Consider the following 24,547-nt stretch of genomic DNA (forward strand, 5'->3'; position numbering starts at 1 on the left):
CCCCAGTGTGGAAGGGATTGTCACTCCCGATTGGCCTTTTCAGCCACACTAGACGCTGTTCCAGAGCGCGATACCATAGTCTTTCGAGACTGAAGGTTGCCAACAACAATGTTCTCTCTTCAGTTAATACATAGGAAACTGCCTTATAAAGTGTCAGACCTTTGGCCTGGTCCATCTAACTCAGTACTGTGGACATAAACTGGCAGAAGCTTTAAACAGGGATTTTTCTCACCCCCACCTGGAGATGCCAAGAACTCAACCTACTGCATGCAAAGCAGATGCTCTTCTATCAAGCTACAAACCTTCCCTATTCTAAAAGTGTACACATCAAACCTTATTATTTACTTTTAAGCACCACACAATCAAATTATATGAACTACACAATCAGAAAACTAGGCAATTCCCAAGAGGAATTTTTTGACTTTTTCCTTTGAAAAGCATATTCTCCTTCCGTATCTCAAACTGTTTTTGAGAGACAGAATTTCAAAGGCAGTTGGTTGTACAGTATGTATAAGTGGAGGGAAGGAAATGTGTTTAAGAAACACAGGTTCAAAGTAGTCCCCCTATATAGAGCTAAAATACACGTTTCTGTGAACTGCAGTCCTGGTCACCAGGGGACATTGATCCCAAATATTAGCAAGTACAAAAGCAAAACATGTTACTTAATACCGTAGGTGCAGTCTAGCACCTTCAAACCAGTGAATGTTTTTGGCTAATATCTTCAATAGAAGTGCTGGTATACCTACTAGGCAATTATTGTTAATTGCCCTGAATTCGCACTTATTCCCCCCTGTTCAGTTTCTTTGCTTTGCCAATATGCAGACTCCTTTTACTCTCTTCTTCTCATGACAATTCAAACACTAAACATCATTGCTCTACAAGGGGTCAGCTGTGCAGTGTCCCTGTTCTTATAAAGGCCCTTCTATAACCAATCGCCAGAGCTAAATTCCTGAATGACATCATGAGCCCTGCCTATGAAACTTTTGTTATTTTTTCCCCTCCACCAACTTCAGTTGTTCCTACAAACCTGGTGACGGAGAACGCCTTAAACTTTCCCAGAGCATATAATCATATAATTCAGTAATCAGTTGCTGGCAAGGTAAGGACATTTGTTTTATTGCAATATACTAAACAATAATGTGGTATTCAAAATTAATTACTATACTAAAAAAAGTCTGCAGACTTTGATGAGAATTACTAACTTGACACAGACCTTAAGATATCCATTGTTTTCTGTACGTTTTTAAAGTTTATTTTATAACAGTTGCAAGACATATCAGACCCTTCTATTTAAAGTTTGTGGAGGAGGGAGGTCAGCTAAAGTGTAATGAGAAAGATGGGAAGGGTTGAATAAAACAAACTAAATCAAGCTATATTCCAATCCTGCTTTGGTATGAAGTTTAAAGAATACTGCATTAAAGTCAGATATGTTGAGATTTTTTGCTTCCCTCCACAGTCTCTCAATGTTTCCACTGACAATGTTCCCCAGTCTTAATTTCCCTGTTACTCTGTAGCAGCAAAAACCACAGTCTAGTGGCAGCATAAAAACTGACAATTTTATTGCAGCATGTGTTCATCTTTAAGCTGTCACAAGACTTGTTAACTTTACATTAGTTTTTCTTTAGAAGTATCTGACTCAATCCAAATCATAATAAAAATGAATCTTAGTTTCTACTAATAATATACACTGTTCAGAGGCACTTTCTGTTATCAGCCTTGAAAGGAAAAGAATTTCTGGCATCAGAAAGCGAAGTTCTCAGTTGATTGAAATGAAGAGCAAAAATTCTATTGACTTCACATGGGAAAGAATTGCCCAACAATTCCTACTTAACTTGTAGCAGTTTGGGTCTTAATGTGGCTCTTTTTTTCTTTATGGCAGCTGAGAAAATGAATCATATATATTTTACACACACATGCACAGAGGACAGAATTCAAAGAAGCCCTATCTTTAGGAAGCCCAAGAAGTTGTGCGTGCCTACTGGGATCGGGATTTTTTTTTGTACTTTTTTGCCTATGAACAAACTCCCATGCCACATCACAAAAAAATCCCTTTAGGCTTGTCAAGTGGCGTGGGGGGCACTGTTACTCAAGAAACACAAGCTCCAAAAGTGATCAAGCACACTGAACTAGTTGGATGGTTTTGGGGATCTGAGCACATAGCTGTAATGTTTGACCATTAGGCCATTTATCCCACTAAAGTCACTTGGATTTAAGCATCCTGGCCTTGTAAGGACTGCCATCATTGTCATTTACAAGGGATTTATTTCAACCAGAATCCAAATATCTTACACAATGTAAATTTAAGAATATACTATATTCCCAATCAATAATTAAAATACACAAATCCAATTATAAACATAATTAGGATCATAAGCACAAATGCCAAAAGCAAAAAAGAAATAAGTCTCAGATGCAAGTAGAGCCAATATACATTTTCTCATTTGAGGAACCAACATTATTTATAGAACTGAAGGTAAAATTTACTGTCCAACAGAACCTTCCTATGCATGTCTACTCAGAAATAAGTCTCACTGAATTCAGTGGAACTTTCTCCCAGAAATGTGTGTATAGAATTGTAGCCTAAATCTTCCTTTCTCCCTCTATTCACTAGTTATATTATTTAACATTAGTAGGAAATCAAAGTTATTCCATTAGTAGAGAATTAACGTTCTTAAAGTTGCACTTTCGCCAAAAGACCTGTACTATCTGATGAAATTTCAGATGACTGAATAGTTTTTATAAATGGAAAATTCATCAATTTTGAATAATCAGAATTCCTTTCTGATCTCATAACATATATTGGCATAGGAGCTTAGATATCTACTAATGAAAACAGGAAAGCCCTGGCGCTCACTATTCTCAGAGAACCTGATGTTTGTCGTTGTTTAATGTTAAGCAACTTCAAATCCCCCCTCCCCACACGCTTTACTATGACGACGAAGACAGGTTTAACATAAAACCAAAAAGCATAGAAAAACAGCAAATGTGTTACATTATCTCAGACAGAAAAATACTGGATTTAGGAAAGATCTCTGAATATTCTGGCATGAGGGAATGAAAATACAACCGCAAACAATCCTCCAACACAAATCAATAAGATGACATAGCCCAGCAATACTAACATAGCACAATAACACAACAACAATTAACATACACATGTTCATTTAGAAGTAAGTTCCACTGCATTAAATAGTACTTGCTCCCATGTGAAATGTGAACAGGATTGCAGACTCAGTACAATCACCTGTTGACATAAACAGGGCAATTGTGTTGGGCAACTAGCAGAATTAAGAGCCAAAATAAAAGGAAAAAACCAGAAACAGTAGACCCAAGCTAATCTTTATTTGAACTGTGCGAACTTGCTATATGCTTATGTCCTCTTCCAGTAAAAGAATGAAAGGAACACAGGAATCTGATAAAGCTGCTACTGTCCTGCAATTTAAAAAAAAAAATTCCTGTTGTCCCTTAGGATCATTCGATTATTCTCCTTGAAAAAGCATTTCTCAGTGCAATTGTTACATCACAATGAGGAAGACGAGGGTATTTTCTCTGTGACCAAGATGATGCACTTTTCTTCTTTTACCCTTTTAACTTTCTATCACGAAGTCTGTTTCTTTTATTGTGTTGTCACATCTTCTTGTTAAGATAGACTTAGTGTGCTTTTTTCTTCTCTCAAATGGGGTTCGGATCCCAGCATGTGCTGGTGCTGCCAGATCCATCTCCTCCACCTCCCACCTGCCCCCCTCCTCACAGAGACACTTCTCCATTCCTCCACCTCCCTGCTCCGCTCCACCCCGCCCCACCCCACCCTTCTCACCACCTGCTCCCTATGCCAGCTTACCTGTGCTTCCATTGGTAGCTGGCTGCAGGAGTGGATCTCTGACATGCTGACATAAAACTATTTACAGCAGCAGAACAGATATTCTGCTATCGTAAAGCCCAGTTACATCTGGGCTGTAAGCCCCTGACTTAGGCACAGGTTAGATTCCAGGACTCTGTCCTTAAGTCGAAACATCTAGTTCTTTGCCCAGCACTACCACACCTGCACAGAAGCATCACGAAAGGCTTACTGCACCTGTGTGTAAGCACCAATGCAGCTGTCTGTAACTTGGACATCTAAAACTCAGGGAGTCAGTGTAACTCCAAAGATTTGCCTGAAAGCTAAAGTACGAGTCTTGGGTGACCACTGGGCCAAAGCAATTACAACACAACCTTCCTTCTCTCCTTCCTTTCTACTACTAAGAATTCCCAGGAATTCAACATCCAATATTACAAAGCTGTTTTTCCCCACTGCCACTGCCACAGCAAGGGTTACTATTTTCAGTTACAGAGCTGTCTGGGTTGTCTCCAAGCACCTTCTGTTTGTTTTGCCATTGTCTTCAGAGCTTCACCCACTTCAAACTCCTGTCTGTAAGGTGAATGTTTGTAACTCAATGGTCTGTAAGTCGGGAACCTTCTGTATTTAGCTTTCATTTGCTTCTTCTCTAATCATACTTGATCCTCGCCTTTCAAAATGTTCATGGTAAGATTTAATTTTGCGCAAATCCACCAGCAAGTCCTCGATCAAACCCCCCAAACTGATTAAACTAAGATGATATATCTCTTTATTTCTAATGAAATTAGTAATTCAACATTGCCAAAACTACCAGTACAACTACGTAGTTTGGGAGGGAAGCAATCCCAAACATTTTGTTTGGAAACACCATACCAGGGGACTGCAGGCACAGCAGACCTGTACCTCAGAAATCATGCAACATTCCCATCATTATCATCTGATCCTCTTGCATGAACTGTCAGAGGGAAAAGAAATCAGCAGCAGCAAACTGCTGACCTCCAGTGGCCAAATGGAACAGCACTCACCCTTTCCGTTGTTAGAGTCACATTTTTAAAAACAACAAAACAAGCAAAAACATTTGTCAGAAGGTTTTCTTCTAAATATAGACTATTTTCAGAGGAAGTTATTTTCATTCTGAGCGTTTATTCCAGAATCCATTATTTTTGTCTTATTGTAGTATACAGTACTCTTGTTTTATACTCTGATCTACTATCAGAAAGACAGATCATAATTCTGCTCATAAACTAATCTAACCTAAACTTTGGTCACTGGGATGCAGAATGGATTAACACCCACTTTTTTTTCAACACGCAGTGGTTTCTGTTGATCTCCCTGTGAATACTCACATGCAGTGGGGTCTTGGAAGTTGTTCACTTATGTTTAGATTTTGGAAAAATCTGCATTTGGAAAGTCTGATGTTTGAACATTTCCAATCGCATAACTAGGCTGTATTTTGAAAATGCACTGAACTAAATTTATCTAAGAATCCAACTATAAAGGACCATTCAGTTCTTGATACAAAATGCTGAGTTTCCAAGGATAAAGTAGAAATGTCATTTTTGGCTTTTTCTTATCTCCTAATCAATCTAAATGCCAAATGTTGGGCAGGAAAATAAGCAAAAACAAAAAACCCAACAACTAAATGCCCCGTGACATATGATGCCAAGCACAGATTTTAAAACATCCTACTGCCAAAATAGAATCAATTTGCTAGAATTTCTGTTTTTACCTGCACAGCACGGGCCACCGTGGAACAAAGGGGAAGAGGTGGGCAAACTCAGTTCTGCTTAATTGATTGCTCTATCAGAGATACAACTAGTTATATGGTCATGCTGTTACTCTTTTCATGTAGATTTCCTACATATTAATTGGCTTGAGAAATTTAGTTTCCAGTACCTACTCTCTTCCCAACAAGACAGATCAAAATTAGAAGTTAGATGTAAATAATTACATAACTTAAGAATTCAGGTTTGCTAGCACAAGAAAATGAACTACTATACTTGAACACTGCTATAATTAGTTTCAAATATTAACCATATTAATGGTTAATGCTTGGAGGCAGGCTGTGCAGCATGGCCTTTCCCAGTTTGAAGAGACACTTGGCCAACAGTCTGAGGCAGAGGCAAAGAAGGAAGGCCCATAGCCAGGGAGACAGACCAGGGACAGACTGCACTTGCTCCCAGTGTGGAAGGGTTTGTCACTCCCGGATTGGCCTTTTCAGCCACACTAGACGCTGTGCCAGAACCACCTTTCAGAGCACAATACCATAGTCTTCCGAGACTGAAGGTTGCCAATATACCTATTAACCATATTACAGGAAACTGAGGCCGCCATCTTAAGCATAGTTACTTGGAGGTAACACTGAACACAGGATGATTTGAGTAAATGCTCACCAATGATGCTCATCACCCATGCTGTAATACTCATTTCCTTCAAAGGCCTTTTCCTGTTCTGGTGCTTTAACTGATACATATTTTAATCTTAATGTGCCTCTAAGGGTTCCCTTGAGTATAAGAGCACTGGTTACAAGCAAGAGTATTAATGGAAGTTAACACCTAGCTAGGATTCCTGTATATTTCAATAAAAAGAAGTCAAGGCTGTTTTTCTCTGTGTTATAATTAATCAAGTCTTAACTTTATAACGTTCTGTATTTGGAAGTTTGCAGTTCTTTAAACACTGCATTTGGCAAGCATTCGCTTAGCTTGCCAAAAATATCATTCCATCAGAAAGCATGTTGTCAACCTTCTCAGAGATGGTGGGAAACTCCACAAAATAATCTTATCTTCAAATATTATATGCTGAAAAGGAGTGGTGTGTGTTTTTATTCAATGTGTGTAATCAATAAGAGTAAATTGATAACTATTTCCAACTAGTTATGAGACATATCTGTGAAAGCCACATTTAACAATTTTGTTTAATATAAATCTGTTGTACTTCATTCCGTATAGCCTGACTGAAGCACGATAAACACTTCAGCATAACTCAGCCCATATTTGGCTAGAAGAAGGAATATAGTTTTTTACCATGTCCCTTGAGAACTCTTGTGCCTGATTTGTTTTTTCAGGATCTACCCTTAACAAATGTAAACCAGAAAAAGAACTGAATATGTCAGGCAAATATTTTAGGGGCTAATGGTCTATTGACTTTCATCCATCCAGAATCAAACAGTACTAAAAAATAATGGAAACATGCTGGGATTTTGCAGTTTATATAAAAGTCTGCACAATTTGTAACCTAAGATGAACATAGCCTACCAGCTACATATTGAGGGCTGCCAGGTGCTTGACAACTTTTCTGTTTTGGCAGTCCTGAGCATGCAGCAAAGGTAGGAGGTTAATAAGCGCCTGAGGAACCACAACACATGGTTGGTGGGCTTCTAAGCTATGTATGACTTAGGTCGCAAGTGATGTAGCTAATGTTTGACATCACTCAAGGCTGCTTCATATGGCACCAGAAAAGTAGTATTTGTAACATGTTTGCAACTCCAATGGTAACTAGCAAGAAAGTATTAAAGTTGTTCCCAGGAGCTTCATTCAACCGTAGCCTAAAAACACACATCTCTCCTTCATGAGCACATGTGGGTCTGCCTCAAACAGCTCTTTTCCATAGTGCAAGGTGGTCCTTAGAATAAGCATGTTAATGTTACTGCAAGACTTGTTTTCTCTCGTTTTTAATGTGAAACCTTTTCATGTGTTTATCACAAGCATTTTATCCACTGGGAAATAATCTGCACTTGCACTGGTCAAAGCACTTGTATTTCTAACACTTCACTCTCCTGCTTTCCCTAGCTCCACAAAGATTCTTAAAACCAAAAAAAAAGAGAAGATACTAAGCACTTTGCACTGTCCCTGAAAACCTGTGTTGCTTAAAAATCTGCCCTGCGTTCTTAGTTTCTACATTCCTGTTGCCATGGAGAAGGTCCAGTATATAACCCGCTCTGCCATGAGGAGAGCCTCAACTATTGAGGTGAACCCACAAACACGACAAAGGCTTCAGGAGCTCTTTGTAAATTTCTGCCTTATCTTAATATGCCTCTTGCTTATCTGCATCATTGTGATGCTTCTCTGAAGTCCAGCTTCTTTGCTTGATCTTCACTGCGCTATGTGATGGAAAAAGCACGTCAAATCGGGAAAAGCGTCAAACAAGAAACTTCCAGCACAAGGAGACCCTTGGAAGAAGGTCCAGCAATGCTAAGCAATTCCTCACCAGCTGCACTCTTCACTTATCAGCCACTGTAACCATGTTAAAAGCATTTGTATTGAGCAGCGATTTTTGAAATCTGTCCCAAGGCTATGCATGAGCTAAACTATTTGCCGTGCTAAAAACTCTTCTATGAATGCTGCTGATTAGTGAAACTGGTTAACTGTTTTCCTGAATTGATATGTTAGTAAAATCAGCTATTAAATGTTCAGCAACATGTATGCAATTGGTCCTAGATTTACATATCACTGCAAGTTTAATTAACTGATGGGTTCTGTATTTGAATAATGAGTAATCAGAGACAAGCTTCACTGAGCATTAACAGATATTTCTATATGACTATATATTCTAAAGAAAGATTCTACACAGCTTCCTTTAAACCCTGGAAATAACAAATTATATGGTTATTGTCTTTCCCATCTGAAAGAAAACCTTATTAAAATTAACCATATTTAAATGGACAGGCCTCCTGACATACAAACTACAATTGCCTCTTTTCTTAAGTATGGTCTATGTTCTAGAGTCAGCATGTAAAGCTAAAATCACTTATATTCAAAATTGCATTAAAAATTCCTTACATTTGGAAAATACTGTCTCTTTAAAAAGTAGGAGACAAGCAGGAACTGAAACTGGGTAAGTAAGTAACAGGGCAGGCAGAATCACCTTCACTGTTTAAATTGCTGGGGAGGGAGGTTGTTTTTGTTTTTCCAACTGTATTAAGTTGATCTTGCGCAAGACAACTGTGTTTAAGTTAAGGGGTGACTGTAAATGGTTCAGAAGTGGAATTTGAAATAACCCCATAACAGAACTGAGAGCTTGGCTATGCTAAATATAAATATACCTTTAGGCATTAGGTACATTTGCAACTGCTGGATATCCTCTCTTTTGTTTTGAAGCAAGGCTACTGGAAAACAGGAGAGAGATAACACATTACTTTCAGAGAGTGAAGAGTAAATAGAGTTTTTAAACAATGTAGGATTTTTGTGAACAGCCATCCTCTCCCCAACAAACATGAAGTAAAAATCATGTCAGTACTTTTCTCAAAGAGCCAATGGCAAGAAAAGTGTGCGGTCAATGCTCTGCATTTGGCAGTACTGAATACTATTACTAGTTAAAACAAGAAATTATCTCAAAGTGTCTAGAAATTCTTGAGATAAGTATCTCAGACTTTTGCACTCTTTAATGATATTTTTAAAATTAGAGTGGAGAATTGTAAAAAATCCTGATGTCAATGCACAAAACAGGGAAGTCATCATCACACAGTGGACATTTTTTAAAGAGAGAAATATGCCAGCAAGTTTCCATGTGTAGCTGATACACAAATAAGTTATTGTGAACAACATACAAGATTTCGTGCTCCTTCACTCTTTCAGTTCTCTAAAAAAAAAAAATCTAGGCAGCCTTAACCAGAGTAAAGATTTATCTAGGAACCAAGCTAAGCAGTTTTCAAACTAATTTCAAATCATGGTTAGCTGTAGCCATGATTATAATCAAGGCCAAGGTAACTGTGGTTAAAGGCTGTAGGGGGGATTTATACTAAGGGTTGGTAGGAGGAGATGAGTCACGGAAGCACATGATCTTGCAACCCACTCTCTTAACTATGTTTAAGGGACAGAGAGCACAACATCTAAAAAGGTCCACTGTGTTTTTCTTATTTCAATTACAGGTATCACTTGATTTTATGAATGTGTAAAAACTCAATTCTTAGATAATTTTCTCAAGTCTGTTATGTACAGTTTTTACACGAAATACCTTGGTTGTGCAAAATCATCATAGATTGAACCTTCTTATCACTTCTACAAATTATCCTGCTAGGATAAATAGGCGGTGATAAGCTTACCAGACAAATGGTAAGTGACAAATGCTGTCACTTTTACTTTGGTGACACAAGACAACAATCTCTACAAAATTAGAGTTGTTCCACACATTGTGATGTTGGTGTAACATAAGAACTCTTTCTCCCTGTCACTGAGAATCAACAATTTGTTCTGGTTTATTCCTAAAATAAAAACAAAAACTAACTTATTAGCAGGAAACTTTTGACTGTTTTTTTTAAATTTTATTTTGATGGGTAAATAGATTCAATATATTTAAATAAATGAAAAGGAAATCCTTGATTTCGGTACATTTCTCCATTAAACTAGGCTGTATTACCACTTACAAAGAATGCCAAAAAACTTACTGGGCGGTTAAATCTTCTGAAGCAAGAATCATGACCTAATTCACTGAAAAACTGCTATTAGAGATTAGATTAATTAAGATCACAGACACGACAAAATCAGGCAGTTTAAGCCCATGTGATAATTGCTGTAATTTCTGTTTACAGAAAATTCAAAAAGGTCAGAATGGCAGATACCATGTGAACACAGCAAAAATACATAACAACTTTACTGAAACAGTGCAGCCAAATCCAAAATGGAGGATATAGGACATAAGGATGTCCTAGTAGTACATACAGACAATATTAAAGACGGCATCCAGCATGTTGTCTCTAAGCAAGGCAATAGATACATGATAAGTAAGAATTCGGCAATCAACGCTGAGACTGGCAAAATGGAGAAAACTTGAAAATGTGACTGTATTTGCATTTGTAAATATAGAAATCAAAAAGTATGTTTTGAAGTTGTCCAAATCATTATTCAGATGCCACCTTGGGTCCTAGCTTCTGTGAAGGAAGGTGTGCTCACAGAATGGGGCTTTTCCACCTCTTCTCTCACTCTTCTCTGAAGTCTCCCACTCTGCTTTGAGAATCTACTTCTAAGGATCGCAGGACATTCCAAAACAGCATGGCATGTGTTGTGGTGCTTCAGAACAAAGGGAGGATCAGAGAAAAATTCTTCTTGTCAGCCTGACATAAACAGAAATGTTAGTATGGAAAACATTGTACTCTAGAGTCACCTTTACTCCAATTTTGTGTGAGGCAAATTACTAAGGCTTTAAGATAAATGCACAAGCATGTTTCTTAAGGAAACAAACACAAGGTGGGTGAACAAAAGTCATTTCTCCAAGAAGAAAAAAAGCTGTGTAATGAAAGTTCTGTCTTTCATTACACAATACTGGAAAAATTAAGATACTACTATACACGTTGTGTAATTTTCAAAATTCAGGAATATTAGGAAATCTTTCAAGCTGATATATCTGAGACATGTTTCAAAACTTTTTAAAACCAATTTTTCTAAGTTCCTTGCAATGCTTCAGTGGGACTTTGTATGAGTCCTTCCAAATAAGGATCATGAGTCCTTCCAAATAAATGATAGTCTTTAAAGCCCTGCTGATTTCAATTAGAATTAATTAAGCATATGATTAATTGTATGATTAATTTCACTGAAATCAAAGGAGCTTAAAAGTGCCTTTTGTTGGCAATATCATACCCCATGTAACCAATGCTTTCACCTTGGGTTTTAAAAAAGTGACTTACAGCCCAATCCAAATACAGCCTTATACCGCCACAGCTAGTGTTCCAGCAGAGTAAAGCCCTTTATGGCTGTCATGGAGTGCCACACTCCTTTCTGTGCAGCCTGGCCGCCACCACAAGCTGTGAGCAGCCGGGTTCACATGCCAGTGGTCCATACCTGTCCCCCAATGCCGATATGTCAGCAAGGGGTATGGGAGGAATGGAGCAGAGATCAGGGTAGGGAAGAGGGAGGATCAAGGGACAGTACCAGCAGCAGCAGTGCCAATATCCTATACTCCCTTCCTGGCCTTAATCCACTTTCCCAGGTCCATTCAGACTTGTGCCATATATATAGCTGGTGCAGGTTCAAGTAGACCCATTCAGGCGGTGAGAGCTTATCCCTGGCCAAGGGAACAAATAGTCCCATACCCAGAGGAAATCTTCAAGGTCTGAATCTCCCCCGAGGATACAGCGCACCCCCTGGTGCAGCTGCTTTGCCACACAAGGAGTTGTGTGGGATTGGGCTCCCTGAAAAGGATGAGAAAGGGTAAGAAAAGCATATACAAGTATGTTATCTGGATCTAGTTTGTAAGGAAGCATTCTCCTATTCTTATTTATAAGACGCATACACTGCTATTCATAAAAATTTCACGGTGGTACCTACTCAAGAAAAATATTCTGGGAAGGCAGACATGGTTTAGGGGCAGAGGCAGAAAGGAAACTACTTCCGTCAAAACTATGAATGTGGGAAAGGAAAAACTGATTACAAGGCACAAAAAACATCTTTGTAAGATCCTCCACATATTAACTGAGCCCTTACAGATTAGTCCTGATAATATTATTTAAAATATGCAAGCAACCATGGTGCACCACAGACAAGAGCTGAATGCAGACAAGGAGTTACTTAGTAATTGATCAGTAATACAGAAAATGCTCCCTTTCTAAACTGCAGTATTTAAGAATCAGGGCAGACAGAAATGACCAGCAACGCTGAGAATACAGTTATAGGAAACGGCAGGTTATAAACACTAAAATAAACAAAAAAGTATTACTGCACAATTACACCTGCTGGATGGGAAAAATATATTTACTACTTAGCATGATGATAAAAGACCATCAGCTTTGTAAGTGATCATATGCATAACAGGTTAAAGTTACAATTTATGATCAACTGTATCCAATTTCAGGGTGAGATTGATAATGGGCGTGTAGGTCTGTCTTCATTAGCTGCTGCTCTAATGCAATTTTTTTTTAGGTGCTGAAAAACAAAAGTACAGACAGAAGCCAAGAATAGAAGATGTAAGCTGTGCACGTACGTCAGCCTTAGTCTTTTGTGGCTGAAAGGGAACACGCTCAAAACTAAAATCAAGATTTCTGGTGCAAGCACGAAAGGAAGTGCAGAATGGATCTTGCCACTAACAGAGGCCTCAACTTATTACTCAATTTCCTGCTTATTTTTTTGGTCCTTGTTCTCATGTACATCCTTGTGAAGCTCATGTGAATTTTATGTTTGAAAGTTTACTTTTATTCCACAATGGTAACTTGAAACTTCAAAACTATCTGAGCACAAACATTAAAAAAGAAAAACAAAAAACCAAACAGACAATTCTCCACAACCCAGCAATCTGCCTGTTAGGGGAGCTTTGATTTTATTAGGTACATTTTAAAAAAAGGATTTGCTGACGTATATGTGTTACACCAAAACTGAGAAGAGGCAAGTTGGATCATGACCTGAGGTTCAAAATCTATACCAACTACACCCTGATGACATGGAAGTAAACTAATGGCAGCATCATTAACAGCATGATAAGTCTACCAAAAATTGATAGACTGAACTTCTGACACTGCAGACTGCAATCTGAACAAACACGGAGAGATGTGAAACATCACTTTACCTGTAAGAAGAAAATATCATTGTCATACTGATCTGCAGCACACATGGAAGTTCCTGCAACTTTTCTTTGGTTTTGGGGCAGAGTATAGTAAAAGGAAGTAAGAAAAACTCACAAACCCATTGTATGCAACTTAGCTTACATCAAAGTAAGCCTGCCTGTGTTTGATGACAAGCATCATGCATAGGATTGCAGTTTTAATCACTTTAAACACTGAAAGGTGGCAATTATACTTAGTGACAATACGACAGCCATAACATTTTGAGACCAACACAAATCTTATTTAACAAAAACCACACCCCTGTAGTACAGTCAATTCAAAGCCTGCTCAAAGCCATATATTACAGGTGCAAAGATCAGAGCCTTAGGTCCACAAGCCACATCTGGTCCTTACCTCCAAATTCACCTGCCCTATTAATTTTTATGTCAACCATTGTTTTGGTTTCAGCTGCAGAGGTGTTCCAAGCCAAGGCAGAACATATTAAGGACATACTATTATAAGTGACAGATCAGTCTAGGACAGGGGTGCCCAAACCCTGGCCCTGGGGCCACTTGCGGCCCTCAAGGACTCCCAATCTGGCCCTCAGGGAGACCCCAGTCTCCAATGAGCCTCTGGCCCTCCGGAGACTTGCTGGAGCCCACACTAGCATGATGCAACTGCTCTCAGCGTGACGGCCAACTGTTCGACGTCTTGCATGAGCTGTGGGACGAGGGCTCCCTCCACTGCTTGCTGTTTCACATCTGTGATGCAGCAGTGGCAGCAAAGGAAAGGCTGGCCTTGCTTTGTGCAAGGCCTTTTATAGGCCTTGAGCTATTGCAAGACCTTCATTCATTCATATAAGTTTAATCTCTAATATATTCATTTAGGTAAATTTATTCAAATTTGAAATGTAAATTAATTCCTTTTTTTCCTGGTCCCCGACACAGTGTCAGAGAGTTGATGTGGCCCTCCTGCCAAAAAGTTTGGACACCACTGGTCTAGGATTACTGCTGCTCTCTGCTGTGAATTCTGTCACATGGAGTTATTTCAAGCAGGTTTTTCAGAATGGAGAGATTTCTTCTGTAATAAAACACTGCATTGACATCTTATTTTTATCTTTAGATCACATAGGAAAACCCAACACAGCAAATATACTATAACAATTTTATGTGCCATATCAGTGGACATGTATGTGAATATTTTGAGACACACGTTTGTGAAATACAGTTGGCCCTTGTCACCTGCTGTTTCAGCATTCACAGATTTGACTTGCCATGGGTGCCAACCCTCTCTGTCTGAAGGGCTTCAGGGCACTTCTTGGCAAAAACTGAAAGTGCCTTTCAGACACCTCCAGGACACTTTCTGAGGCCCAGGGAGGTTGCATATGGCCTTTTGTGCCTCAGAATACTTCCCAGACTCAAGTGGAAGGCATTTCTGGTTGTGTCTGGATGGTCCTTTGAGGGTTTTCCGCAGGCCCGAACATCCGTGGAAATCTGTATCCATGGGAGGTCCTGGAACAGATCCCCCACGGATACCGAAGGCTCACTATACTGACTACTGCTATCTGGGAAATGAGGCACGTTTTAAAATGATGGCTCTCATATTTAGCTGCAGCACAGCATCTCTCCCAGTGGCTGTTGCTGAAGCCTCTCTAGTGTCTTTTTCTTAAGACTGTGAGCCCCCTGGGGACAAGGATCCATAGTATTACTTTGCTATATAAAAATAGCTTTTGTTTTGTTGAAAAGCAACATATAAAGCCTCTTAATAATAACTTGTGTTTGCACACCCACCCTAGGAGGACTGTTCCTTTAAAAAAGTATGACTGGCAAGACTTATTAAGTACATTATCACTGTCAAGCCCAGCATCAGGGATGCAACATACAATTACAGATCTTCATAAAGGTTTCAGCAATCATATCAACAATCATAACAAAAAAAGCTTGAGCATCCTGGTGCTAGATATTTTAATTTAGACCATCATACCCTTTCAGGCATGGAAATAATATTTTTCATACTTTTATAAGCTCAAGTGCACATGGGTAAATGCAACATTTTCAAAAAAAAAAAGGTTAAATAAAAATTCAAGCTTGAGGACTTGAATAGCCTCTCACTGCCCCATTTATGAACTTTCAGAATTTCTCGATCCAAAGTAATTTTACAATTAAAGTGAGATATGAAAATTCATAATCTGCACAGCCCAGCTCTATCTGCAATTGGGCTGCCATGCAGAGCACTCCGTCAGCAGCCATTTTAACAACACTGGTGGCAGCGCGCTGCCGCCACTGGCAGAGCAGGTAAGGCAGCAGCGGGGGCAGGAAGGAGATGAAACTGGGAGGGGGCAGTGAGAAGGAGGGACGGGGAGTGGGAAGGCTGTGGAAGGGGGTGGATCTGGTGGCAATAGTGCAGGCTGGATCTTATCTCCTCTGTCAGCAGCTTCTCTGTTTCTCTCCTAGGACTTGCACCAGTTAAAAGAGCTGCTGCAGATTTGAGGAGACCCATTACAGAGCAATAGGCTTGCAGAGGGTTTAAATTCCCTTTCCCTTCTAAAGCAACCCAGTCTGCCCTCCACTGGATACAGCAAGCTCATTTTTGGCACAGCTGCACCGGGAGAGGGGAGGGGAAGGAGAGAGTTATGTACAAATATGTACAAAGCTACTGAAGGCAGAGCAGTTACAGCAGTGAACTCACCATAAAGCCAAGACATGACCAAAAAGACTAGAACAAGAAACAAAGATCTTTAATCTTGCTACACATTCTTTTACAAAAAAGGAAACAGCACCTTGCTGAATCTGATTTGGGGGGTAAAAAAGCTCCAACTATTGATGTCTTTTAATGATCCACTTTCCTCTATACATTTTCAATTCAATTTCAGACAACAGAAAACAATAATAATTGAAATAAAACAAACAAAATATGTTTTGGGAAGTGGTTGCACATGAGCCGTTTGAAATTATTCAAGATGTGCATGAGGCACAAAAGGTAAGAGATGCAGATCTTGCCCTTATAGCATCATTACATTATTATGCCATTTGAAGGTGCTGTGGTTAGGGCAGGGCCGTAACAACAATGTACCACGGAAGAGACCTAGCTACAAACGTTGGCCAGACCTACAACTTCTGGGCTGAACATATGGGTGAAGGAGGGTAAGTAGTTAGAAAAGCATTTAGGTCATCTGAAAAACACTGAAGGACAAATTTTCCAAGCTCAGCAGTATATAGTAATTTTACAGCAAAATTTGACTCTAATGAATAGTTACAGCCCTGAAAAAAGGTAATAAGCCTCATTTTTGTTGCATCAGCAAAGAAAGACACTGTAGAAATTGACTCAGATTTTTCAGACACACAGTTTTTCATGAGGTGCAGACACTGTGCATGGTGTAATTACTATTGACTGCAAAGGAATTTATTTTTATATGACACTTTAAGTGTCAAGTTTGTTTAAATAACTGCTCCTTCACTCCAAATGAGTTTGCATCTTTGGACTATAGGTAACCAAACAGGTCAAAAAGAAAACTAAAGTGAATTATCTGAAAGCTCTAAGTTTTGCAAAACAGTAATCAAAATAGATTTTGAACCAAACATTTCTTCTTCAAAGCAAGGAAGACACATGGTAAGGCTGAAGACAAGAGACAGACATCCTCCCAAGAAACTGAACTATTTACCTTACATATGCTAAAGAAATACAAGGCTCAAAGTCAATAATCCCAAACCAGCTCCATTTATTTTTAAATAAGTTACGTGAGACAGTGGTCAGTGTATGGATCAAGCCACACATTTAATACAATATCTCACCTATGAACAAAGGCCAAGTCAAACTATAATGAAACAGATAAAATCCACCAATAATAGCTGGCATAATGGTGATCTGCCAAGATATTTTAGAAAGCCAGTAAGAAATCTAGTAAGACAAAGGCCTGCTGTATTGTATGACACAGTTTTCATCTAACATGCAGTTTGATGTCACCTCTCTTGTCCACTTGGTGGCAGCAAACACTGAATATTTGTTCTTACCTGCACAGGATGTTCAGTTCTGATTTCTTCATGCTGCTGTAACTGCCAAGGAGGTAAACAGTAGGAGTCTTCAGAAGGTCTAGAGTCTGGAGGGTTTGTATGAAGTTGTTCTGTAAGCCACCTCTGAGTCCTTTCAGAGGGCTGAATGGGAAGCCCACTCATAGCCTGCGGTCCCAAGGTTATAAATCCTTGTTGAAAAATTTCACAGTTTGATGAAGCAGGCTTACTTTCAGGCAAGGCACTGTAGGTCATATCTAAGGCATGTCTCCTGTTTGAAGGGTCAGGAACACTCAGTTCTTCTTTGCTACAACTTTCAAATTTGTACTTGCAGTCCAAAGTGGAATTTCTTTTTTTCCCCATTTCTCTGTCCTCAATCTTAAGTAGTTCCATACTACTGTGCAAGCAGCTTGTCCCATTTATTCTGAGTTGTGGTGACACAGTCTTATCTCTTCCCATTTTATCCATGCTGGTCCTGCACTCTGGCGAAAAAACATTCCCATCCTGACTACAATTCATAGGCATGCTGAGTTTAGACAACGATGACCATTTCCGCACAGGCCTTACGTCCTTCATGTCAAGAGAACTGTCCAGCAAGCCCTGATGCCTACTTCCAGATGACCTCAAAAGGCTTGTACTCCATTTCGAACTGTCAGTCTTGAGAGGTTCCCTGTGTTTGGACAGCGAAGAGGTGGCATTAGACGGCATCACATGGGCAGTGGGAATTGAGACAAGTGAACGGCTGGGCTTAAACGAGGAAGTACCACTTGAGGTGGAATGATCTGAGGAGAAAGATTTTTTTTAATCATGTGAGTAAGTATAGCACAAAGAAAAACAATAAAAACCAATTGTGGGAATACTATGAGACTGCTGAGATTTTTCTTTGACAAACCCCACATCTCAATTGTTTTAAATTAGAAAAACTGATTTTCTTTTCTTTAAAAATAGGGGAAGGTAAAAAATATGCAGGTGCATCAATCTACACACTGTAGTGATAAAGTAGTGAATTTATGGAAAACACAGACAACAGATCGCAACATACATTTATGCATTTTTTAAACTTTAAACTGCCTTTCACCCTTGGATTCTAAAGTAGTTCATAAAACAAATCATGTATCTATACAGAACAATGGTTTGCAGAATTGACCTCCTCTGAAATTTTCAAGTGGTCAGGAGGCTGTGTGTGCAATCCTGAGCACTCATTCAAATGGTACAGGTCTTCTATGCTGGCCTAGGAGTGTTGCAAACATGCCATGAAGCACATTCAGACCTCCCTGAGAGCAGGCTGCGCCAGTGCAAGGACACGTGTTGGCCTCCCCGCACCAGATCCGCCCTGGAGATGGTGAGTTCACACTGGTGTGTGGGGTGAGAGAGGGTGGAACGGAGGAAGGGAGAAGGGGTAGGGGGATGGACACTGGGTGGATTGGTCCCGAGAGAGGGTGGGACCGGATGTGGCACTGCAAGCCAAATATCAACCCCCTTCCTAGGCCAGCCCGGCATTACATCGGGTTGCTCAGATTTGCACCAGCGATTTCACTGGTGCAGATCCAAGTAATCCCATAGGGGGTGGCAAGTAGTCTCTGCATACAGGAAAACTATAGCATAGTATCCTTACTGCCTTGACTCCTCCATTCTGGCCACGTTACCAATCTGAAATATCAGCAGGCTTACAGAAAACCCCAGTGTGCCAATGTTACTAGACAGGCAAGCAAGTTAAAATTAACAAAGGTGAGGCAGAGGTTACTGGAATCTGAGCAGCAGCTATCCTATGCCCAGCAACTGCTGCTTTGCATCAAAGTCTGCAGACAACCAAAAATAAGCAGCTAATCCTGGCATTAGAATTTTAGCCTCTACTACATCACATGGCCCAACCTTCCCCCAAGCTGCTCACGTTGCTCCTACACGGGAGACTTTTTTTAAAGTGATGCCATTTACTCTAAATCATGTTTGGCTGCAGCTTCTTTAAAAAGAACAAACCCAAGCCTATTTCATCTTTCATACCACCACTTTTCAGGATCCTGAAAGGGGGCATTTCTTCAGTACGTGTGTATACAACTTAGAATTTAAGGCCCAATCCTATCCTTTAGGTATGCTGGCATACCACCACATATTCCAGAACACCAACTAGAAGTACTCCCACCATTGAACACACCACAATCAGCATTGTGACAACTTACGATCAGTGGTTCACAAACCGGAAGAGGACCATTCTCCCTTTATAGGAGTGGTGCAGAATTAGGTGCCCAACAGCACCACAGCAATAGCTGTGCTGCCAGGAGCAAGACAATTTAAAATTTACCTGGGGGGGTCACGCTGGCCTCCGGGTGGGCCCTGGAGGCTTGCAGCCCCCTCTGCAGGCCCCCACGCTGCAGCAAATGGCACTGATTGCCAACTAGAGCCCACTTCCGATTTTTGTGGGGAAAACCTCCCCCTGTCCCTACAACTACTTTCCGTGGTCCCAAAGTCCAAGTAGGACTTTTGGAACTGCTGGTCTAGACGGAATTGTTTATTAAGGCAGGTTGCTTTGTGCAATGCACCATCCTTTTACACACAGAGAGCCAAATACATAAAGGCAAATTATGTGCAAAAACCCTTTTTCATGTGTGGACATGTCTTGCTTGATCAAGGCAACTATAAATTTTAGTTGATATAACAAAATCTTGCGATAGGTTTCTTTTCTAAAATTTGAACATACAAACTGTGGAAGTCAGCAGCTTCATATAGTGTACTTGTTAATGGCAATTATACAGTAATCACAGGCAATTTGTTGCTTATGCAAACAAAACAGACTTAAAGCTGGATCCTATTGATAGGCAGTGCCAATGTTGCAGCTGCAGTGTCAGGTGCTGTAAAAGCATCGTAAACTGCTTTCTGACACCCAGTGAGCGCCACCAATGGGAAAGCTTGTACTGTTCTGTGGCACTGTATCCTGCCCAACAGCTATCTGTGGAGGTCAAGGTTTGCACCGGGCAGTGGAAGGGTGTGGGGAGAGAATGGGAGGGCTTTTCAGGGGGGGTTGCGGCAGGGCAGTTCAGGCCTGGGAGGGGCGGCAGGGCAGTTCAGGCCTGACTGGCGCAGATATGAGCAGACCCATTCAGCAGGCTGGGGCACTACACGGCATAAGGGAAGAAATGTTCCCTTACCCCAAGGAGACATCCTGCCTGCTCGAATCCAACGCTGGATACAGCATGGGCCTGGAGGTCCCGTTGCACCTGTGTTTGGCAGGATTAAGGCTGCCCATTCAATCTGAAGCATTTTTCAATCCAATGCATGACTATTCAGAAGTTAAGTCCCATTTGTCTTTGGGGTAGTTTATTCTATAGTAAGCACAGTTTCAGACTGCAGTCTAAGTATATTATATTGTTTCTCTCTGAAACATTCGGTAAACTTGCAACATTTGAAGGGGTTTATACTACAATTCTATACCTCAGTGTTTCTCAAACTATGGGTTGGGACCCACTGGTGGGTTGTAAGTCAATTTCAGGTGGGTCCGCATTCATTTTAATATTTTATTTTTAATATATTAGACTTTGATGCTACCCTGGTATGTGACTGCATTTGGGGAAATGTTTCAGACCTGTACTTTTTACTATGTACAGGTGGAGCCTATTTATACGCATGGGCACAATTAACAAAAACTCCTTGTGCTAAATTCCACAGAGTTAAGCAAATACACTGCAGACTGACACTTGGGGCTGGAAGGAAACTAAGGCAGCTGTTATCAATCCCCTCCCCTCTGCTCCTCCCCCTCAGCCCTCCCATTGCCAGCTGTCCTGCTTCTTTCACAGGTGGGATGCTGAACTTTTAAGAGTCCAGTCCTATGCGCTTCTACTTAGAAGTAAACCCCATTCTGGTCAATGGGGCTTACTCCTAGGAAAGTGTGGATCGGATTGTAGCCTAAATCTCCTGCTTTGGCTTGCTGGAAAAACTAGCTTGCTGGGTTGTTTTGTTTCTGTAGGCTGGAGCACAGAGAGCCTGCAGCATCTCAGTCTGAAGGGGGGGAATTGGGAAACACTCCCTGGGTTGTTTTTTTTTTTAAAGCAATCCCCTCTGTTGCTACCGAACCTGCCCCTATGTGAGTGAGAGTGAGCTCCACCTTGCTGCTCTGGCTACATAGGTTTTCTGCCCCCCCTTCCCCTCTTCAGCCTCTCTGCTGCCTCAGGGGCTCCAGAAGTCTTGCTGTTCCTTCTTGCAAGGGGAGCTTCTTCCATGGCTCCAGGGCTATTTCCCTGCCTGGGCAAGGCAGAGCCTTTTTGCTGCGTTTTGGGCTGCCTAGAAGATGACAGCACAGGGCAAAGGTGTGTGCAACTTTCAGTTTCCCCCACCCCATTGAGACAAATCAGCAGATAAAAAGTCTGTGGATAAACAAGTTGCACCTGTATATGCTTTTAACAATGATAGTAAATGGGACTTACTCCTGGGTAAGATTGCAGCCTAGGATTGTTAAAACTCTTCTTGCTTGAAGACATCACTTCTGGTGGGTCCTGACAGACTGTCCTTCTGAAAAGTAGGTCCCAGTGCTAAAAGTTTGAGAACCACTGCTATACCTATTAAGTCTATTTAACTCAATGGGACTTACTCTTGCATAGTCATGCCTAGGACAGTTAATTTCCTTTATCTCATCTAATTTAATCTAAATATATAAATATGATAAACATTTGCTGCCAGAAATCCGAAGTTTACAATCAGAGTGTTTTAAGAATAAGTTCCATAAACAGGAGCTGAAAATATAACTCACTAAAGTGCTGGCACACTGATTGTGTCTTGAGCTTTTGTTTGGTAACAAAATACAAGTAAATGAAAACATTTTTTCCTGCTCTACCTTCAGATATAAAGGTACTGACCATAAACAACTTACAAGAGGTCAGCTACAAATTCCCAGATTCCTTATTCCAAATGCTCAGGATTTTTTTAAAGTGTCTTTTGCCATTTTGCATTTTGGAACTTAAGACTACACTGGAATCACCTTATGAAGTTCACAGACAGTTACCGTATTTTTCGCTCCATAAGACGCACCTGACCATAAGATGCACCTAGTTTTTAGAGGAGGAAAACAGGAAAAAAATATTCTGAACCAAATAGTGTAATAAAATATTTAATAAACTATAACAGAATAACATTTGAACCATGTAAAGTGAACAGCAGTCAACAGTGGCATTAAGAACCATTATCACTGTCATTAACAAATGGAGAGACTTAAAGGTTTGAGTACTCTAGTTTTCTGGAAACCCCAAGAACTCATCATTGCTAGAGTCAGAATTTATGAAGCTCACAAAAGCAGCTGCACACAAATAGGGGATCACATTATCTTTCTGCTACAATGATGTTCTGCCAAATCCCAATCCACTGGGCCTTGTGCCCACTTAAGGCTGATCAGTCCCCCTTGTGCAACTCACCAGTGCAGCAAGCAAAAGTGAGTCCAGTTCCAGTCCACAGATGCCAAGTAAATCAGTCCCATCAATCAGAGTTGCCAAATCAGAGTCCAGAACCAATAAGCCAAATTACAGTCCAACGTCAGTCAAATCCATCAGGGTATCCAAGTCCAGTCACAATCCACAGTCAGATTCCAAATTCAATAAACCCAGTCAGTCTCCTCTCCTACCTCCAACCTGCACTCCTTCAAAACCCACAAACCCTTTCTGCCTCTGGTACTCCTTATATCCCTGAGGGCCCTATTGCCTTCCAGTGGCTGCAGCTGTGCAGCACACTCTGCTGAATGCCCAGGCCTTACCCTTAAAGGGGCCACTGCTGACACCACATCTACCTCCTCGCCAGTTCTTCCATGATTCCAATACAAATGAACAAGTGGAAAGTCCAACCACAACTTGAATTCCCAAGACACAACAAACCTCTGAATTTATGGTGATTTACCTGGGGCTTGTGCAATAAGCAAACACTGGCATTCTGACCAAGGAGACAGTTTTTCCTTTGTGATGGGGGGGGGCTTACATTCAGATGCTGGATGAGGTGAGTGAAAGCGCCCCTCCCCTGCTGTGTGAGTGTGTGGGGGGGCAGAGCATCTGTGTGTGTAAGAGAAGGGGGCAGCCTGTGTGTGTGAGAGAGGGGGGAAAGTGTTTGTGTTGCAGAGAAGTTGTGATGCTCCAGGCTTGGGGTGGGGGGGAAAGAGAGGCTGTGATGCTCCAGGCTTGGGGGGGGAGAGAGAGAGGCTTTCCTGGGAGTAAGCCCCCCCTGACTCTAATGGGACTTACTTCAGAGTAGGCATGCACAGGATTGGGCAGTGAGACTGCCACCCCACCCACACTTTCCTGGGAGTGAGCCCCAGTGACTCTGTGACTTACTTCTGAGTAGACAAGCAGGCTTGGGCAGACTGCCACCCCACCCACGCTTTCCTGGGAGTGAGCCCCAGTGATGCTGAGACTTACTTCTGAGTAGACACACGAAGCAGTAGAAGGCTTGCTCAGTGAGACTGCCACCCCACCCACGCTTTCCTGGGAGTGAGCCCCACTGACTCTGAGACTTACTTCTGAGTAGCCTCTGACTGGGAAGCAGAGCAGAGCAAGCAGGCAGGGGGCGGGGCCAGGGCTGGGGTGGAGTTTTTTTTTGCAGTATTCGCTCCATAAGACGCACACACTTTTCCCCCCACTTTTTTTTGGGGGGGGGAGTGCATCTTATGGAGCGAAAAATATGGTATATGGACCACAAATCATTCTGGAAAGGTAAATCTGTGGTTGGTGATTATGTAGTACTGAATTCAATGAAGCTGCAAGATGCAAATGACATGCCATGTGAAGTTGTGGTGACTATGAGACCAGGAGGAGCTATACCAAAGCATCCAGAAGCAGAATGAGAGTAGAAGACAAGCTGATCAACCAGCACAAGAACATTTTGTTTTTTAATGAAGGGTTTTGGGATCCAAAATATGATGAAACTGTTAAGTCAGTCAGCATAACACAAGATACTCTCAAGATACTCCTCAGTAACTGCATGGATGTTTTATCCACCATTGGCTCCCTTTTCGATACGTTCTCATCTTGTTCTGCAATAACCTTCTATCTTGCTATAGGTCACAATTCATCTATGACTGCAGTCCTCTTGCTGGCTCATCAACTATGTGGCACTTTTATTGGCAAGTTGCCCAAATCCATTCAGTTTTACCCTTCAATTCATTCCCATTTACAATACTTCATCTTCAAATTTAAATTAACTCTTAAAAAAATGTTAACATACCAAGAGGTTTGGTTAACCTGAGTGGAAAGTCAAAGCTAATCACACATGACA

General features: G+C 40.9%; 2 protein-coding genes across 3 annotated transcripts in view; one reads left to right on the forward strand and one right to left on the reverse strand.

Moving 5' to 3' along the window:
• CEP85L (centrosomal protein 85 like) overlaps positions 1 to 24,547 on the reverse strand; it is a 111,961-nt gene that overhangs the window by 41,730 nt on the left and 45,684 nt on the right. Inside the window, exon 3 of the mRNA XM_066613800.1 lies at positions 17,312 to 18,090. Coding sequence (XP_066469897.1) covers positions 17,312 to 18,090 — 779 coding nt within the window. The remainder of the gene's footprint in view (positions 1 to 17,311; positions 18,091 to 24,547) is intronic.
• PLN (phospholamban) lies at positions 874 to 15,090 on the forward strand. Of its 2 annotated transcripts, none has more exons than XR_010793695.1 (2): positions 874 to 1,099; positions 12,685 to 15,090. XR_010793695.1 is itself a non-coding variant. In XM_066613785.1 (2 exons), exon 2 carries the CDS (start codon positions 7,745 to 7,747, stop codon positions 7,901 to 7,903), a length of 159 nt encoding a protein of 52 aa, XP_066469882.1. In that variant the 5' UTR covers positions 930 to 1,099; positions 7,624 to 7,744; the 3' UTR covers positions 7,904 to 10,060. The 2 variants fall into 2 exon arrangements, 1 of the variants encoding a protein (XP_066469882.1); XM_066613785.1 differs by lacking the exon at positions 12,685 to 15,090 and adding an exon at positions 7,624 to 10,060 and having other exon boundaries at positions 930 to 1,099.

The sequence above is a fragment of the Tiliqua scincoides genome, chromosome 1, assembly GCF_035046505.1.
Source record: "Tiliqua scincoides isolate rTilSci1 chromosome 1, rTilSci1.hap2, whole genome shotgun sequence".
In the NCBI taxonomy this organism is placed as follows: Eukaryota; Metazoa; Chordata; class Lepidosauria; order Squamata; family Scincidae; genus Tiliqua; species Tiliqua scincoides.

What these genes read in the sequence shown, in the direction of transcription:
- PLN (XM_066613785.1), top strand. Translation starts at nt 7,745, where the DNA reads ATGGAGAAGGTCCAGTATATAACCCGCTCTGCCATGAGGAGAGCCTCA.